Source organism: Suncus etruscus, chromosome 9 (assembly GCF_024139225.1).
Source record: "Suncus etruscus isolate mSunEtr1 chromosome 9, mSunEtr1.pri.cur, whole genome shotgun sequence".
NCBI lineage: Eukaryota > Metazoa > Chordata > Mammalia > Eulipotyphla > Soricidae > Suncus > Suncus etruscus.
This window is the reverse complement of record NC_064856.1, coordinates 72,024,146-72,045,263: the sequence shown is the minus strand read 5'-3', so window position 1 is coordinate 72,045,263 and position 21,118 is coordinate 72,024,146. Positions and strand designations below refer to the sequence as shown.

The following is a 21,118-nucleotide window of genomic DNA, read 5'->3' as shown; positions in this document are numbered from 1 at the left end:
GGCAAAGTACTTTTTTACATTTCCATGCACATGCATATTAGTTTAAGTTAAACTCAAAAGTTTAAGCAGGTTGTTTTTCTTAAGGATTAGAGTCAAAGGAGCACAGTAAAAACGGTGTTAGAGTGGCAATTATTGTTTGCATAGGCCCACCAAAATATGAGGGACATGGAAAGGAAAAGCCTTGGCCTAAATATAAGGAGACCCTAACCCTGAAGTTTCCTGGCATAAGACCAACTCTAGGCTCCAAGCAAACTAGTTTGTCCAATCCAGGTCATTGTCTGTAGTGCCAATACACTTTTATTTTTCACACAGTCTCTGTTGTTGGTATCATGTTTCTGTATTAAAGATCCCGAAATCTGCATATCCTATATTGCAGTCAGGATGGTGCAGGGTGTCCTCTCGGGAAACATGTCATTTTAATTAAGTGTGTGTACTCTGAAAAGATTGTACTTAAGCAGATATCTCAGTGTCATGAGAGAACTGAGAGAAAAATAGTTGAGAGAATAAGTAAACCAAACAGTAAGTAAACATGACTAAAATTCAAGAAAATTAAAAAAAAATAAGGGTGGTAAAACATAAGGAATTGAGGGAGAATATGCTAATGGGATGGTAGACGTATAATGGGGTAAGGTGTCAAGTCTAGAAAGCCAGTGACTTTCATTATTCCTGAATGAAAATGAGTACCTTGGGGAATTTGGGACAGAGGAATAACTGAATCTAACTTTTTTTGTTTAATAATTTTGTCCTTTAAAAAGGAACGCATTAAGTATGTTGAATATGTTTTAAGTATGTAATAAATTAGTTATGATAATATGTGATGAGTATAATAAGAATTATAATGAAGGAGGTAATATGATATTTAGGTTCTAAACATATTTTAAAATGGAGTGAGAATTTGGATTTGTGGAAAGGGAGGAGTGATCTCAATATATAGAATTTTAAAATACATATTTCATCATCTATGAGAATTATGAATACTATGGAATGAGCAATATTAAATGAATAAAATCAATAAGTTCTTAATTGTGAACAACTTCAAACTTTGTACCTCACAGTGATCAAATAAATAAAAATTAAAATGTAATAATATTTTATTTCTAGCTAAAGATGTTAACCAGATTTTTCTTTATTTTAAATTAGTATGTTTTTGTGATTGATGTAAATCTATGGGTATCACAAGAAAAGTAGACATAAAAGTCAGAGATTTCATAGGCACCTTAAAATGGGCTCAATTTTGAAAAATTATACAAAGTGAAAGTAGATATCAAAGCTGCAAAGAGTAATCAGGAAGGTCTTTATGTAACATATCATGCAATTTGGACTTGATCTTATAAGCACTGAAGAGATACTAAAAGGTTTTCTTAGCAATTTGTTCTTTAATAAGTAATGTCCAGATTCTGCTTGGCTAAAATTGCAGCCACCTATAGATAATTTCAAGTACTTGGTTAAACTGGAAAATGCTTTAAAAGCCTATTAGTCTACAAAGTCATAAACTGCTTATCTTTTCAACCACTACCAAAAGGATGCATCTAGGTCATATCCTTTGATTAAACTTATTTTGGTCACAAGTGGAAATTTTCAAGTAACCACATTTTCTGATCAGAACATTCTATTGGGAGAGAGGGATTCAAATTCTAAGAGTTATAGTCCTGCTGATTGGCTTCAAGTAGATTTGCCCACATGATGTACAGTATAATAAATATTCTTGAATAAAAATTATAGTAATAAGAGAAAGTTTATTTCTGGCTTTCATTAGACTTTCACAGAAACTCAGATTTTCTTTCTGTTATTTCAAGGTACAGTAGAGCTTGCATTTCCTAGGCTAAAATATTAAAAATGAGTGTGTGAATCAAACTCCTGACTTTCACAGTTCAATAGAAAGATCTTGCTAATAAGGAAGAAAAATTTCTCATCATCAAAAAAGTAAGACATTTTTTTCTCCTTTACTAACTAGATTAAGTAATCCCTAATAAACCCCAATAGTTTTCATTTATGTCATGGGTAATGTCAAACCTCTATTAAAAGACTGTTCTTACCTCACTATGCTTTTAGAGTAAGCATCCTGCGAAGGTTTCCAGAAACACAGAATATCTCTATATTTTTACTACACCCCCACATAATTTTTATATTTTCATATTCCCAACATGATAAATTTAAGCGACTTTTAATATAATTTTAGTGGAAATCACTGCAACCTGTGATTTATAAAATAAGTAAGACTAGACAGTGTAAAATTTAGGATGTCATTCTAATCTATGCTCATTCATATACTCAATTATATATCCTTATTGAACCCAATATATAAATCATCCCATTATAATGACGAATAACAAATGCTATTTAGTCATTGCCTCACAAGTTTGCAGGATCTGGGGCTGTCTCAGTTACACAACTGAGTAAAAACTAAACATAACAACATTATAAAAGATCTGATGGGCCTGATAGAAAAGAAAGTCTATTCTTGAATGTGATTCTACCAAAAAAGTAGCAGCAGCATCCTAATGAATCTGCGTGATTCTGGGAGATAAAATAGATGTTGACTTTTTTGTTTGTTTGTTTGTTTGTTTTTGGCCACACCTGTTTGATGCTCAGGGGTTATTCCTGGCTAAGCGCTCAGAAATTGTCCCTGGCTTGGGGGGGGGGCATATGGGACGCCAGGGGATTGAAGCATGGTCCTTCCTTGGCTAGTGCTTGCAAGGCAGACACCTTACCTCTAGCGCCACCTCACCGGCCCCAGAGGTTGACTTTTAAATGGCTAAAGCCCAACTATAAATATGCTTGTAATCATGGTGCTTAAATAAAGATATTTAAAAATACAGGAAAAATAAATAAAAGGTAACAAAGGAGAGAAAGTAGATTCGAGATAAAGAAGGATTAAACAATTTTTCACACATCAGGCAACTTCATTTAAAATACCACTGTAGTCAAAGAAATCATCTGAGAAGATGAACCAAGTTTTCTCTCTCCAAACAAAAACCCAACAACTACAAATGAACTAATCAAAAGGCTCTCAAGCCACTGTACCATACCAGTACTATAAAACCTTTTATTTTTCTCATAAAACTCTCTGATATTGAATAATATGCTTAACTTCTAAGAACTTAAAAATGCTGTGGAGAAAGGAAAAGAATAAATTGTCCATATGTCATATACTTTTCTTGTAACAGCAGGATGGCAAATGAGAAAGTTCTATTTATTTTTATTAAGATACTGATCTACTTACTCAAATCAAATATATACCACATCCATAATAACCAGACCACACAAGGCTAAATAAACTATGGCAAGACCAATATTTCCCAGTATACTTTTATTTGTACAATATATATTTACACATAAAATTGAAATTTTGGTGCACATGCCATAGTTACTAATGGGGCTTCTTGGTATTCTTAACAAATAGTATTAAATTTTTAAATAATTTGTAATGGGGGAATTATTTTTATGACAACTAATAAATCAAGAAATTAAGAGTTTAACTTCCTTATATCACAGATCATGAGAAATTTGGCTTCTGAATGTTTAGATTTCTAATTATATATTTTCTCTGCATAAATAAAAGATCTTTCATCACTTTAAAGGGTGACATTAAATGGTTACCCCAAATATATTTAACTAATTCTCTATGATACATTATTACTTAAAATGTCATTATTTTAAGAATTATAGATTTTAAATGGGGGTGGAAAGATAGCACAGGGCAGATAATTCATTTGCATTCATACATGGCCAATGTGAGTTCCATTCCTCAAAACAGATATGTTCCCTCAAGTGCCACCAGGTGTGATCTCTGAGTATAGAAACAGGAATAAACCCTGAACACATAAAAGAAAAACAAAAATCTTTTAAAGTTGTTTTTCCAGCATCACATGTACCATCTGTAAAAATTCTCTTATATAAATACCTAGGTATATTTGATGAAGGATCATGGACAACTTTAAAATTTTTCTAAAATAATTCCTTCCATTTTGCATAAAATTTTGATTTTCTACAGAAACATCAAATAAAAATGGACTCTAAGAATTCTCAGGTTTGCACCAAGAATTAGAACGCTGTGCTTTTTAAATGAATCTGGGAAATCAATAGAGAGCTAATTAAGTATCTCTAGCCAGTTAAGCGGGGTAGCCCTTTCACCAAGGTCTCAGGTCTGCTGATTATGTTATCAATACTTCAGCAAGAACTTAGTGCTAAAGCATTTAGTTAAAAATCCAATATATAAGATATAAGAGCAAAAAATTTTAAAGGACCATACCTAAGTTGGATCAAACACAATATTTAGGTAGATTTATTGATTCTCTGATAAAAAAAACTTTTCAAAATTTCCAACAAATAAATGTATAAAATTAATATGCATTTTGTTAACAAATTAGATAAAACATGTTTGGAAAACCACAGGATTTGAATTGGCAAAGAAGAGTTGAATGAAAAAATGCTTGATTTTGGATAGCTTGTGAGAGGACATGTGTAGGTAGGAATAAAAGAGGCATTAGGGGCTGGAGCGATAGTTCAGACATGCCTCTGACCTAGATTCTATTCCTAGCATTCCATATGGTCCCTGAATACCCCAGGAGTAAATCCAGAATGTAGAGCCAGGTTTAGGTCATAAGTACTTCTTGGTATGGCCCAAATCACAAAATTAATAGGTATTAATGGCAGAAAATGAATAAAATATATTTTTCTCTACCATTTTACTGTAATATCCAGAAAAGTAGTCTTTTATTCTGTAGTATAAATTTTACTCTTCAGCAGTAAATTAAAATAGAATTAGCTATCACACCCATAGTGTGTCAGGAACTCTGAAGAGAGGTAAATAGAGTCATTTAATTTTACAATAATATAAAATAAGGCATATTTATATACCCCTTCTGTACTTTATACTATCATATATAGTATATAATATATTATTAATATGTATTATATATTAATATATAATATATTATATATTATCCATTATTATATATGTATCACTATATATGATATATAGTATTTCTAGAAGCATTGCACATAATGATAAAATATTCCTGAATCAGGCAAAGTAAAGGCCTCTCAAATTAAGCAAACAAGTATTTCTTCAAATATTGTACCTTCAACTCCTCTTAGTATACTCTATTTCTGCTTTAGTTATAACATATTGAAATGCATTTATAAAGCAGTGAACATAATTAGGAAATTGTGTCTTATTCATCACTGTAGAAGATAATTTATTCCTCCCACCATGTAATTTTAGGTACAACTGCCCTAGATACAGGTAAGAAATAAAACAGAGGTAACAAATTATTGAAAATACATTAAATTAGTCACATATGAATAAGGACACTAGATCCACTATCAACTAGCTAATAACAATTACACAAATTATAGCTTTTCATTAAGGTAACAGAAACTGTTTTTCACCAGAAAGAACACATGTAAATTTAGGCTTCATAGACAGAGAAAATTAACTCAAAAAAAAAAATACAGGCTTTTCTCTTTCAGTTGAGTACTCCTAATTTTTCAAGGCTGTACCTGCAATTTATAGTCCAAATCCCTACAATTAACAAAAGCCATAGCTCTCTGCCTTTATGTGGAAATTACTTGATAATTTTCTTTGTATCTATAAGATAAAAATTAAAATAGAAAACATAAAGAGGCATGAAAATGAAAGCAGCTCAAGGTGTTATCCCATATGTTAGAAACCTGGCACAATTGTGATGTAAGAAGTATTAAACACAGAGATCTGAAATAGGTCAAAATTATTGTGAGATTTGAGTGACAACTCTATTTGTGTATCTTCAAACCAAGTTTCAGTGCAGTTGTAAAGAAATAGAGAGCACAACAGATAGAATGTTGGCCAAGCAGGTTTCTTCCATGAGCCCCCTACATGATTCCCTGAGACCACCAGAAGGGATCCCTGAGTGCAGAGCCAGGAGTAATAATTAAGCATCACCAAGTGTATACTTAAAACAGAACAACAGAAAGGGGACGGGACTGGTTAATTTTTTTTTGTACCCTTGTGATAAAACAAGGGTGAAAAATCTATTGACTGCTTTAAAGATGAATGATGTCAGCAACATTGAGCCTGGACTTCTCTCATCCTCCAGTGAAAGTTCTCTGTTCTGGCAATCTTTACTTCTGGAAACATACACTGTACATAATAGTCCTCAACCAAGTTTTCACTCATCTGATTTTAATGAGATTTTAAGAGTAGTTGCACTTATTCTTTGGTGGTTCAACTGGATGGGAAGCTCAGAGAAATCTCTAACAATTATAGTTCCCTTTATAAAAAATATTAAAAAGACCGTGTATTCCGTTCTGGGTACCTCTTTAGTACACTGTAATATCAGCAACACATTATTAGAAACTGTCATCTCTGGACCATAAACCATACATCAGACAAACCACGAAAGCTCAAGCTGAGATAAGTTAACTAACTCCAAATTGCTATGAAATGTAAGAGGTATTTTGCATTCATTCTTCTTCCAAATGCCCTACCCAAAGTCTGGTGATATTTGGAAATGAATAAGAATATATAGTATATTTTCCACTAAGAGAATATAGCTATACCTAATTTGTCATCTTCACAAGATTAATTCTACTCATGTCCTTGAGAAGTCTCAATATTTATTTAAATTTTTAAAAATTTCTCTCAATAGTATTTTACAATGTTGAGTGTAAATTTCTATATTTAAATTTATTATTAAGCTTTTATTCTTATTGGTATTATCTAAAATAAACTGATTTCTAAATTTCTGTGTAAGTACATGCAAAAATACTTTTATATTAAAAAGAGATTAAAGTCATGATTTCCTTCTTTAAAGCTTCATTTTAAAGCCCACATTGAAAAGAAATTGGGCAAAAAAGTTAAAGATAATTGCTCCTAAAATAACACAAAATCATGATTATATTTAACATTTTATTGTATGCAAAATTTTCCATTTCTGACCATCCTTATTTGTGTTGGAAGAACAACAAACCAGGGCAAACTATTATCCTTTGTCTATGTCTCTGCAAGTCCCTGAGGCACACATAAAAGCACAAAATAAATTATCCTATAAAAAGTCATTTCCTTTTAGAAAGTGTTAGCTACATCTAGTTGTTGAGAAAAACAGAGGAAGTCTTTTTTATGGCTTTTATGTTCACTTTATTTTAAACTTAAATATTTGTTGCATTGGCTCTAGTGTTAGTAGAGAAACTATGACATTTTCCTTTCAGGCAGTTGTCCTGGGTTCAATTCCTGGCATCGTATCTAGGTCGTGTCATAAGATAACTCATATAGATCTTCCCATAGAGGTCTCCTGAACCCCACAAGGAGTAACCCCGGAGTTCAGAACCAGAAGTAAAATTTAAACAACACTAGTTGTGACCCAAAACAAGGAAACATTAAAGTTCTATTTCAAATGTAATAATTATTACTTTTTTTTTTTTTTGGTTTTTGGGCCACACCCAGCAGTGTTCAGGGGTTACTCCTGGATGTCTGCTCAGAAATAGCTCCTGGCAGGCACGGGGGACCATATGGGACACAGGGATTCGAACCAACCACCTTAGGTCCTAGATCGGTGCTTGCAAGGCAAACGCCGCTGTGCTATCTCTCCGGGCCCAATAATTATTTCTTATAGAAAATAAATATTCAGATAAGAACAACAAAAAACTACTTTTGTATGGAAAATTCTGTTAACTTTTCACTTCTTTTTTTCTGCTTTAAATACTTTTTTTCAGACACATTAAAAAGGTCTTTAAATGCTTTATTACAGCATACTGGCTTTTAATGTTTTTTTTTTTATTTTTATTAATTGCTTTATTTAAGCACCATGGTTACAATAACTTTACTTTTGGGTGTTGGTCATACAATGGATACCATCCTTCATCAGTGCACCGTTTCTGTCACTGATGCCTCCCATTTTCCTCCCACCCCATCCCCATGCCAGCCTGTCTCTAGAACAATTTGTTTCTCTTTCTCCCTCTCCCTTCCCTCCTTTTCTCTTTCTGTGTTTTTGACTCTGTGATTTGCACTATTGTTAACAGAGCTGTGCCTTTTATGTCACATTATACTCTTTGACCATTCAGTTCTTGTCCAGAGTGAGCAGTTTTAACTACTATTGTCTGGGCCAGAGAAATAGCACAGTGGTGTTTGCTTTGCAAGCAGCCAATCCAGGACCTAAGGTGGTTGGTTCGAATCCTGGCGTCCCATATGGTCCCCTGTGCCTGCCAGGAGCTATTTCTGAGCAGATAGCCAGGAGTAACTCCTGAGCACCGCCGGGTGTGGCCCAAAAACCAACTAAACAAACAAACAAACAAACTACTATTGTCCTAATAGAGCCTTCTTTACTGTGGTATATGTACACAATGGAATACTATGCTACTGTTAGGAAAAAATAAGGTCATACAATTTGTTTATACATGGATGAAATTTTGCTTCTTATTGTGCTTAACATACATTGGAAACAGTCAAACATGTGTTAATTTAAAATTACTCAGAATTAGTGAATCAGTTCCTGAAGAAAATGTGGGAGGAAAATCAAGACATTTACAATTTTCCAATATTTTTTACATGAGACTGATTGGGTTTCTTCATATTCAACTTTCAATGTCTGACTCACATGACCTGATTAAAATTAGTTGCTGGTGATAGTTGTTTTTGTATAATTTATAATTAATAAAATATACAATTAAATATATCTAATAAAGTATGCCATAAGAAATGAATAAAATTGGCTAAATTGTCTGTGCCACTACATCTATAAAAATCTTGGCTTTTTTCCTACTCAAAACTTTTACTAAAACCAACTGACCATGTAGTTTTATCATAGAGAAAATGTTTTGGGTTAAATTTCCTTCAAAGTCTTCTTGAGTTATGTATATGTCTAAGTTTGATATATTAAATGCATTGTATTCTTATTACATATGTGGAAAATTTTCCTCTAAACAAAGTAAAAGGGCTCTTTTCTCCATCAAAGTATACATGGCTTAGAATCCTATTTCACTAGGGAACCTGGAATATCCACACATTCACTCCACTGATTAAAGAGTGTGGGCATTGAACAAGCAACACTCAACACCATTCTGGCTCATAGGACTAAGAAAAGATGTGTCCTTTAAACAACAGTTTTGTCATTCTAAATAGAGAAGTTAAAGTGCTAGATTTGCATGCAAATAGCCCTTTTGGTTTGATCTCTAGTACTTTGTTGTCTCCTGAACATCACCAGGTTTGGTTGTGGAGATCACTAAGACTATCACAGTGGCCCAGGGAACTCCAAGCACTGTATGACTGAAGATTCCTAGTCCCTTATATGAACCAGTGTTTCACTTGACCTCCTAAGCACCATTTGGGAAAAACCCCAATAATTATTTAGCTTATTAAAAATGCTTATGAATTTTCTACTTTCATACTCACTTCACTCTCCATTTGCATGATGCTGTGTTTAATATCACACTTGTATTTGGTTTGGGAGTTATATTTGGCAACAGTACTCAGGGAATACTCCTTGCACTCCATTCATGAATCACTCCTAGCAGGCCTCAGGGAAGCAAATGGAAATGCCACGGATTGAACTCAGGTTAGTTCCTCCAGCGTTATATGCTGTACTATCTCTCCAATCCAATATATAGCATAGTATCAATAAAAATAATCTATATAAATTTTATATATCATATAAGTATATAAAATGCATTATTAATTATTTTAATGCTATATTAATACAGGGGATGTCTTTGCCTCTGACGGCATATTTAACAAATATCAGTAGACCATTTTATTACTGTACATTATTTTATTATTGTAAATATGGCATTTAGTGTTTGGAACTAGAAATGCAGCCAGATATTTTGCAATGTGCTGAATACCGCCACAAAATAAAATGCAATATGGACCCCATTGCCAATAATAGCAAAGTTAAGAATAAGTAATTAGGGAATCTTGGTACCTTTAATCTCTATTCAATTGCAAATTTGTATAATAAGAAGCAAAATATTTAATCCCAATTAGAGTAACATTCTTGAGTTCATATTTAAAAATATTTTTTAAAAATCTCTAGAAAAATTTTGCATAATTTTGTGTTTGACTATAACATTGTTAGACATAGACGATAGAAGAAACATAGTGTGTCAGTTCCTATTTAACACTTCTGGGATAGTTAAAAAGATAGCTTTCACCAGTACCCCCTTTCCTGTCCTAACAGCAACTATATTTCCAATGTTCGTTCATTTCTCTTACACAGATCCATATTCATTATGAAAAAAATTAAAACTAAGGTACATATAAAAAAGATAAAAGATGAATCAATAAACGTGTTCTCAATCCAAGGGAGATAAAATGTTTATCTTGAGGGCATTTAAGAAAATTTTACTTTATAATATCTCATCAATGCAAAATAAATGAAAACTTTTTTTTCTCTTTGTGCCTCATATAAAATACAAGTAGATTGTTTAATTTCATCTAGTTCAGGTAGGCATTTTCTTTAATAAATCACTTCACTGACCTCAATTCTGAAAGGTTGCGTATCACAAGCAATGTTTTAAACCAATAAATAAGAGGTCAAGGAAAACATTTTTTAACACTAGATATAAGTGGATTCTATAGAGCTGTGAAAACATCCTCTAGTTAGCTCTGAAATTAAAGCAAACCAAAGAAAAGATTTAGTAAATTATGCTGATAGTTACAAGGCATTTGCATTTTTCAATTGCACCGAGTCTCCAGGCATCTAGCATCACTATTCATTGGCAAATAAACTGCTTAATGTTCACTGCTAATGATCAAAATGACAAAATAATTCAGACAAGATTCAGCTTAGGTTTTCAGTATTTATCCTATGACTTGTCTTGATCCCTTGCACACAAATGACTGCAAATTATGTACTTCATCTTAGCTACAATCACTCTCTTAGAATTTGAAAATCAGCCCCCACTAAAATGGAATGACATTTCAAGTTATGAGAGTAACATACTGAGATAAAAGTTGTTGTTATTTTATTTTACTATAATAATAACTGTAGGAATTAAAATATGCAAGTTTCAAGCTCAATATTAATATATATAAGATATCTATGTCTAGCCTGTTTTTATTTTGCTTTTGCCTCAGATCTTCAGCATTTTCTTTCCTCTATTTTTCACATTATAAATGAATATACATATACTAAGTTAAGCAACCATTTACTGAACAGGAAAAAAAAACAGAGGTCAAATGAGCAAGTCACTAGAAATGTAATTATTTTTTTCCAGGGTTGTCCCTGATCTAAGTGCCTAAGTGCTCTCTCTCTCTATCTCTCTCTCTCTCTCTCTCTTTCTCTCTCTCTCTCTCTCTCTCTTTCTCTTGTTCTCTCTCTCTCTCTTGCTCTCTTTCTCACTCTCTATCTTTCTCCCTCTCTGTCTCTCTTCACTCTTGCTCTCACTCTTGATCTCTCAGTTATTTATAAGTCAAAAGAACAAAAACTTTGCCATTAGAAGTTCTATAATCATAAGTACTTTTTTATAACAAGCAACCAGCGATGGGTGGTAAAAATGAATTTGTGAACACAACGCCAGATATTATTATACGTCCATACTATGGTGGGTTCGCAAAAATATGAATTTTAACAGAAAGTTTATGTGTTGCACTTTAAAAACACATGCAAATGTTTAAAATGCAGGTTTAGTAGATTATAAATTGTGTACTATTATAGATGATAATAATATTGAAGCATTGCAGAAATTGCTTGAATTGCCTTTACCATCAACAAGATGGGAACATTACTATCATTCCTTCTACAAATTTTAATATTAAAATATTTTAAGGCCTGATAAATTAATTTTGCCTGTAATAGATGGGATGCCATTAGTAAAAATATATCCAGCAATCTTTATTTGTTTTGTTTTGTTTTGTTTTTGGGCCACACCAGTGACTCTCAGGGGATATTCCTGGTAATGCACTTAGAAATCACCCCTGGCTCAGGGGACCATATGGCTTCGGGGAAATCGAACTGTGGTCCATTCTAGGTTAGCGCATACGAGGCAAACACTCTGTTGCCTGCACCACTGCTCCAGCCCCATATCCAGCAATCTTAACACGATCATCTTTCCATCCTATTAATTCTTATAATTTTTATAGGAAGGCATACTAGATTTATAGAAAATTTTAATCCTCCTTTAAATATATACATTTATTTTAAAAATACACAAAACAAAACCCCAAATTTCTTTCCTTTGAATGAAAATTATTCTGCTCAAAGTGGTTTCATTATTTTTTATGCAGCTTGGAAGCAAATATAATATTTTTATATGTCTTTTAAAATGCAACTTGTTCTGTTAATAATAAGAGATAATGTGAAAATAGTACTGTATATATTGTTTGTCTATTTACTTGTTGATTAGTTTATATAAAATTTGACATGTTTTAAGAGGATTATATTCCATAATAAAATACTGGTATAACATCAAACATTTTGGGTATAATTTATATATTCCTTAAAATTAAATACATTACTAATCTTACAAATGAAAGACAAAAACAAAGCTTTATACCTTTGAAATCAGATGAATAAACCACAACCATTCAAATTATAATAGGAACTTTGATTAAATATTTTTTACATGCCATTCAATGAGAAATATGATCTGTGATGTTCTAAATTCAGAATAATGTAACAGTGATTTTATCCAAACCAACTGATGAATAAGTGCACTAAAACATTCCAATTTATAGGCTAAATCCTCACTCGCATTGATACATTTGTACAGAATGTCAGATGATTTTATTTGTCCCTAGGTAGGAAGATTTCTCAGTAAAAGAGCTGGATTTCACAAAATAGCATTAAGCATTAACACTATACTTATTGCCAAGAGTTTCACATATAGAATCCTACCAATATTAATTGACTTGTTTTTATCATGTCTATAAACAATAACGTCCCTGGTAAGCCGATATTAGAAAAGAATCCCAATCACGCTAAAAAAAAAAAAAACTTCTTGGAGTGTTATTTAATGTGGTTTTATGAAAGGAACATGTGGCTCTAATTCAGATTCTCCTAATGCAACAGATTTTTATGCCTCCAATAGTCACATGTGATACTATGCAATAAGGATAAGTGGGTAAGTTAGTTAGTAGAGCCTTAACACTAATAGGTATTAAAATTGTACTCTACAAACAATATCTTAAGTTTTGACATTGATAAATAAGATTCTTTCGAGAGAAGGCAAATGAAGTTCCATTTTCAAAGAGGGGGATATCTATTATGCAGAACCAAATGAAACACTTCTAATTCTACATAATATATTAGTTGAGCCACATCCCTCATGAAAACATTATATATCAAGTCGACTCACACTGTGGTACTTTATATGTCCCCAAAATAAACTTTAATTTTATCAGAACTTTTGCATCTTCCCAACCCTTACAAAATGACAATTAATAACCAAAAATGACTAAACTACCTTTCTCGCAGTGGTTTCCAGTGAATCCAGAGGGACAGACACATTTGTTCGGAGCCACACATGTCCCACCGTATCTGCAACCCTCTTCACAGAATGCTGCAACAAAACAATGAAAATTTACCTTAGACAAATTGTTAGAAAGAAAATTCACACTAAATAGTCAATAAGAACACTAAAGCTATTATTGATTGCTTAGGGAATACCTGTCTGTGCTAACATATTAAAAGTTTTAGTATGCAACAAGAAATAAACTCAATAATAACTAGTTTATTGGTTTACAAAAGATTAATTGAAATAATGAAAAGAAACTAGTGTGAGGCTGGCATGAGCAGATATTCCTATTGCTGCTGTATTATTGCTGTTATTATTATTTTTATTAATGTATATGAAATCATGGAAACAACTGAGAGATAAAGGCAAAGGTATATAAAATATTCTTATGATTTCTCTTTTTCCTAAATGTTTTAATAAAAATATATTATTTCCAATTAAAATAATTTGGAATAGAAAATAATTCTACTACATCATAGATTTTACTAATCAGTTATTTATGAATATTTAAAACATTTTTAGTATTTCGATAATAAAAATACTTTACCCATAGAGCTAAAACACTGAATTTCAGAATATGCACAAAGGCCTCAAAGTAAAAATGCTGTTTCAAAGACTGTGGGTTCTTTGTTATGCTATTCTGTAAGTACAAACTTCTCCCACACCTGTTTCAAGACTAAATGCTAGCCTTTCCAGACTGCGAATATAGAATAAAGATTACCCCTTTAGTACACAATTTCAAAAGCTATATAAATATATTTATTTGGGGAATTATAATTGCTTGTTGGGCCAGAGTGGTAGCACAGTGCTCAGGCATTTGCCTTGCACATGGCTGACACAGGACGGAAACAGGTTTGTTCCCTGACATCCCATATGGCCCCCCAAGCCAGGGGCTATTTCTGAACACAAGCCATGGGACCCAGGGTGTGATCAATAAAACCAATATAAATAAATAACAATAAAATAAAAATGTTTGCTTATAGAGACAGTAAAAGGCTTGGCATGCATGTGGTTCTGAGTTTGAATCATCAAAATACATGGACTCATGAGACCACTCTGTATAGTCATTATCGCCTCCACACTATCTGGCTAAGTAAACCCTGGGCCTCTCCACTTTAGGTAATGAACTCAAATAAAATAGAAAAGTTCGTGTGTATTTATCACTGTCTTCTGGCATCCATTGTACCATAAGACACATAGAAAAGTACTGACTATTTTTGTTCCCTTGTAAACCATGTCCTCAGTATTTGAGCATATAGTCCATGCTTAAACAATGCTTCTTAAGGGGATCAAGAAGATAGTTTCAAAGTCTAGATAAAACGTTGCCTTGCATATGCTAGGATTGAATATTAATTCCTAGTACTGCATGGCTTCTGTGATTATGGCTAGGGGTAGCCAGGTTCATTTCAGCACCACTGCCCTGAGCACTATTAGGACTGCATATCTAGGAAAAGTACTACCATGTATTGCCTCTGAAGCCACTAAGTACTACTGAGGAGTCTCAAATTCTACACCCACTCACCCCCCCAAAAAATGCTGAGTAAATCAACCTATATTCTGCTGGTTTATATGACACCGAAATTTTGCTCTAGTAATTCCACAAACTCCTCAAGAATACTTTTTTGCTGAATCTTACTGGGTAAGAAATTATTTAGTGAATAAATCCTGCAAAACCTGTTATTAATATAAATGACTACAACATGTTAACCCAAAGCTTCTTTTATTCACCTGAGAACTAGGTGAGAAAATGTTTGATTTCTTACTGAAGTTAAAAAAAAATACTAGTAAAATTGTCAAACTTCTATTTTGCCATCATCACAGAAAGATTATGGTTCTAACCTTAAAAAAAGTCACAATGGGGGGCTAAAGTAATAGTATAGCAAATAAAGCAATTTTCTGACTCATAGAAATCCTAGGTTCTATCCCCTTATGATCCTCTGAGCCACCAGAAGATATTCCTTTGCGCAGAGTTAGGAATAAGCCCTGAGCACCAGAGTATGCCCACAAACAAAATAAAACAAGTGACATAATGTTTTGGGACTGTTGAACACTTGTTCAAGTATATGGAACTTCTTGCAAAATTGTCATTTTCCACATCATTTAATATTCTCTTGTATCTCTGTAACTTAAGAATTAATCGTATACCATTTTGCTTCTGTCAGAGAACATATGTTTGTACTTAATCATCTGAATACAATTTCCTATTTCCAGCATCACTGTACTTCAAATCTATGTGTTTTAATTATTTGTTTTGGGACAGAATCTGGCAGTACTTGGAGGTTACTCTTGACTCTTCACTCAGGGAATACTCCTAGTGAGTTCAGGGGAAGACAAGGGGTGCCAGGAAGAGAAGCATGGCAAGCACCTTATCTACTATACCATATCTCCAATCTATGTAGAAAAACAAAACAGAAAAAAGCCAATTAACATTTCCCTGGGTGTGCTCATCACAAAGAAAAGGAAATGTATATATATTTACATAAAAATATACAAAATCTTATTTCCCAAGTCACACATTTGGACTTTTTGACTAGCATATCAAGTGAATTATTAAAAGTGTCAGTCCAAATCATCTGTAATAACAGAACAATGAGGCATTTGATAAGCAAAAGATGCCAGATTTGGACAACCTAAACAAAAAATAAAGCATTAGGTGGAACCCAAAAAAGGCAGGAGCTTGAATGTAGTTCTACTGGCACTTCATTAATGAAACAATTCATCCAGATGTGCTTATACCTGCATATGTTGCATGCATGGACATGTACACATCCACACATCTTGCCAAGAGGTTAACTCTGATTTTACATGCGTTCTTCATGTAGACAACACTTAAGCTAAAGTGGTCATAGTGGTTTTGTGGAGTAAGTTTTTTATGTCTGTAATGTTTAAAGAATTCAGAGATGCGATAATAAAAAATGATTTAAGATAAAGTTTGACATATAGTATTAAATGTTTTTCTAAAATCTAGTTAATGGACTGTAGAATCACTAAAACAGTGAAGGGCCAGAGAGATAAGTTAGGCTTCAGGGTGCATACCCAAAAAGCATGAACCAGAATTCCACCCCCTTACCACTGGCTCCAAACAGTACAGCATCACTATGCCCTGGCATTGAGCCATCAGAGCTGATTGGCTAAGTATCACCAGAATAACTTGTGGCCCTTGTCCATTACTTTGTATGTCTCAAAAATATAAATTATGGGTCAGAAAAAAACACCTATTACCAGAAAGTATAACCCAACCTATGAGTTGTTCAGCTTCACAAGTTGGGTTTATGGCATCAGTGTATTTTTTTTTTTAGTTCAATCTATCTTTGAGTAAGAGAAACTGTGGTTCATAGCATAGAATTACAATGTAAGTATTGTTCCAATGAAATAGTAAAATGGGGGCTCAATTGTTATATTTCCTAACCTAAGTATACACTGGTAAACTTTATAGTCAATATTTATTTGGTTGCAAAGTCTTATCACATCTTTCATTATAGTGTGTGAATTTATCTGCAATTTTTATCTTATTTATTTATTTTTTGTATTTATTTATTATTTATTTTATTTGTGGGCATATTTATTAATTTTAGCACCTCCAGGTGGTCCACTGGAACTGTAAATTGAAGTAATAATTTCCTATGTTTTATTAAAGAATGAGCTACAGAGGTGCTCAGATTCATGTATCTATAATATAATCTGCACTTTTGTTTAATCCTATTTACAGGTCACCCAATATAGGGACTGACTTCTTTTCAGAAAAACAGCACTTTATTTTCATTATATGCTTAACTTTATTATATGAATGGGTCATTTTAAAAATAAGTTTCTGAAGGTGAAAGGGATAGCATAGTAACTTTCCTTGTTTATGGCCAACTTGGAGTCCATTCCCTCTATCCCATTTGGTTCCCTGAGCCCACCAGAGGTGAACCCTGAGCAAAGAACCACAGCAATCCCTATGTATATCCAGATCTGGCAAAAATCACATAAAAATCAGGTTCTGGATATATTAGAGTAAAATTACCACTAAAAGTTTGTTTCTATTACGGTATAGCAAGCAACTTTAGAGCTAATAAAATTTAGCTTGAACAAATAAGTATTCTGTATCTACTTGAACCTTGATATGAATAATAAGATAAAATTTAAAGAACACTAAAGCAAGACAGAGTGAACAAAGTCATTAATAATTTAAACTATGGAAAAATAATAATAAATTCACATTATTTTATATGCAAATCTATAGTGTATACTATATATGTGTACATAAAAGAAATGTATATAAATGCATCTTATTTATATACAGTAGTATACCTTATAAATGCAGCATTGCATCTTAGTATATCATCTAAAGAATTTTTTAACAATATGGTGTCCCTTAATCAACTAGAAATCTTGCATTTTATAGAAAAGAACTCATATTTTTAGACCTTCCTTATAATTTTAAAGCATTACTGAATTGATGAGATAAACACATAAAAAGTCAAGTCACAATTATATCTCTTACAAGGTTTCAAAAATATATAATAGTAAAAAAGACATAGCCCCAGTTCTCTCTACATTTATTATTTCTGTGACCAACAAAATTACTTCATCTCTAAACCTCATATTTCTAGAAAGCAAAGCTGTCAAAATAATAATTATGACATTTGAGATGTTTAGGTTAATTTTATCAACATAAACCACTTAGCAAGGCCCCTATAAATAGAATGAGCTTAAGACTGGTTGTGATTAGTGCTGTTTATCACAGGACTTTATTTCCTAAGTAACAACTGTATCATGTACATGTTTCTGCACTGGATTCTGGAAATACATTAGTGAGTTATGCAGTGACCCCTATGCTATGCTTTTTATTTTTTTCTGAAAGCTCATGATCATTATCTTCCTTAACTTAATGACTTTTCTAATCATATGTTTTTCAGTGGTATGTACAATCATAGCTCCTTTACAAACTCAGAAAATTTGATGTTGCTCCTTTGCAGTAATTTTGAAGATTTTCAGTAAGCACTTGATACATTTTAGATATACATTGACATTATGAAACTATTATAAAACATCATAAAACTAATTATGTCATTATAATAGCATTTATCGTTCACTACCTGGAGGAATGGTACTGGATTTTAGAAAAATTATGGAATTTACTCTATAATTTTATAGTTTACTGTTTCTAGAGGACATGCGGTCACTCCTGGTAGCACTTGACCCAGTAGTGTTAACCAGTGGTTAGCTAGGGCTCAGGCTTGTCCATGCAATGCTGCTTGATGGATGATATTTGGGGACCACAAAGCTACATCTAGTAGGCTATGATGTTATCAGGGATGAAACTTAAGGCCTCATACCTACTAAACATAAACTCTTCACTTCAGTTATCTACCTGAACCGGTAGAAACAATTTTGAAAGAGTTTTCTTCTGGTGTGCAAGAAAATAAATTTATAACAGTTAAGCTAAAAGGTAAATTCATAAGAAGATAACTTGTTACACATGAAATTTCTTAGACATGTTAAATTAAATTTGGATTCTAAAGAGAATAAAGTGAGATGAGTTTTAGATGTTAACTTTATGCAGCTCCAGCATTATCTCTATGGTTTCAATTGCATCAAGATATTTTTAATCTCCTTCTAAGACCTAAGCATCTTTTTTATATTTTAATATTCTTGCTGTCTAATTTGCAGGAATACCCTTCATCCTGGCAAAAGAAGACAAAATAACATTTTGTAACTTCTTGTAATCCTTGTTATAAGAAATTATTCCCATCCACTGGTTTCTGTTTAGAAGAAAATGTCGGGGCCGGGTAGGTGGCGCTGGAGGTAAGGTGTCTGCCTTGCAAGCGCTAGCCAAGGAAGGACCGCGGTTCGATCCCCCGGTGTCCCATATGGTCCCCCCAAGCCAGGGGCGATTTCTGAGCACATAGCCAGGAGTAACCCCTGAGCGTCAAACGGGTGTGGCCCAAAAACCAAAAAAAAAAAAAAAGAAGAAAATGTCAATAAACCTATTTCTGGTATTTTTTGCCTCGCTTGCTCATTTACCTCTGGAGAGATAAAAGATAAGTGTAAAGAGTTTCAATAGCCTTTGACACTCTTATCAAAAGAAATTATAGCAATATTAATCACAATAATAGTAAATTTCATTCAATGAAGCCCATTAAATTTTTAGAAAGAATATTGCATTTTGTACTGAGAACAATGCTAGGAACTAGTCATGTCACTACCATTTGCAAATGTAAAAAGCTTTTTTAGAGAAGACAAGTAAGGTATCAAAGGTTATGCCATTAGACTACTTCAAGGTTTAAATCTAAGTCTCAACCATACAACTTAAGCCATCTTCTTTTAATGTGTGAACACCTGTGTACTGATAATGTGTTAGGTGCTGTGAAGTCTACAAACAGTCATGAAAATTGCTCCCATCACCAAGAAGTTCACAGTCATGTAGTTGAAAGCAGCATGAATAAAATGGGGCATAATAAAACATGACAAATGTTGCTGTAGCAGAATGAAGTGCTCAGTGAGCATAAAGAAAAACATGGTTAGGGGCCGGGAAGGTGGCGCTAAAGGTAAGGTGTCTGCCTTGCAAGCGCTAGCATAGAACAGTAGAACAGACAGAGGTTCGATCCCCCGGCGTCCCATAAGGTCCCCCCAAGCCAGGGGTGATTTCTGAGCGCATAGCCAGGAGTAACCCCTGAGCATCAAACGGGTGTGGCCCAAAAACCAAAAAAAAAAAAAGAAAGAAAGAAAAGCATGGTTAACTTTGCCTCATGTATGAGGATAGATTATTTATATAAAATCTTTATTTAAGCACCATAATTACAAGAATGATTGTAGTTGGGTTTTACAGTCATAAACAGAACACCCCCCTTCAGCTATGCAACATTCCCACCACCAGTGGCCCACCTCCCTTCTTCCTCACCTGGAATTCAAGTTTGACCTGAGTGAATTGATTTTTGCCAGTTAAAGATACATGGAAAAGAGAATAGTCTAAGTCAAATTCTATCCTTTGACAAGATACTAAGTAGAAGAAGAAACCAACAGGTGTCATAAACTTTATCAAGGTTAGAGGATAGTTAGGATTATTATGTAGGAAGGTAGAAACGTTTTATGATTTTAATCATTCCAGTGACCTTTTATCTCTCATCAACTCCCCAGTCTGTCCTTGATATCAAGGCCCCAAATGCACTGTCTGATAATTTGCAACATGTACACTTCTGTTCTCTCCATTATTCTAGTTTATTTATGGTTGTGCTTTCTTAGCATTGTTGTGTTAATAAATACCATAAGTAAGCTGAACATATGATTATATATGTAATCAGTAACATAAAATTTGTTCTTAATGTGAATTGTGGAATTATTTCTGATAATATTTACTTAGTGCATTGTATTTTAATGTGTTACATTCCTTTGTATAATGTTCTTTTATATACTCACTTCAATCTTCAAATTGAGATTTTGGCATAGCCTTTCAAATTTATGAAATGATAAAACATTTTTAAATACTGTCACCTATAAATGTACTTACAAGAGAGATTATATTAAATGCAGAATAAAAATATTTTCAGTATAGGTTTTTGGGTAAAATTCTACATATATAGATCAAAGTCAATGGGTTGGCATGAATAGAGAGGGAATCAATGAATTCTTTTAAAACATTTGGCCTTGGGGCCAGAGAGATAGCATGGAGGTAGGGCATTTGCCTTGCATTCAGAAGGACTGT

General features: G+C 33.0%; 1 protein-coding gene across 2 annotated transcripts in view; it reads right to left on the bottom strand.

Annotated features, from left to right (window-relative positions):
- The window catches only part of NELL1 (neural EGFL like 1), a 1,037,291-nt gene that overhangs the window by 215,371 nt on the left and 800,802 nt on the right, over positions 1-21,118 (bottom strand). For both annotated transcript variants that reach the window (XM_049781002.1, XM_049781004.1), the window contains exon 15: positions 13,381-13,476. In XM_049781002.1, coding sequence (XP_049636959.1) covers positions 13,381-13,476 — 96 coding nt within the window. The remainder of the gene's footprint in view (positions 1-13,380; positions 13,477-21,118) is intronic.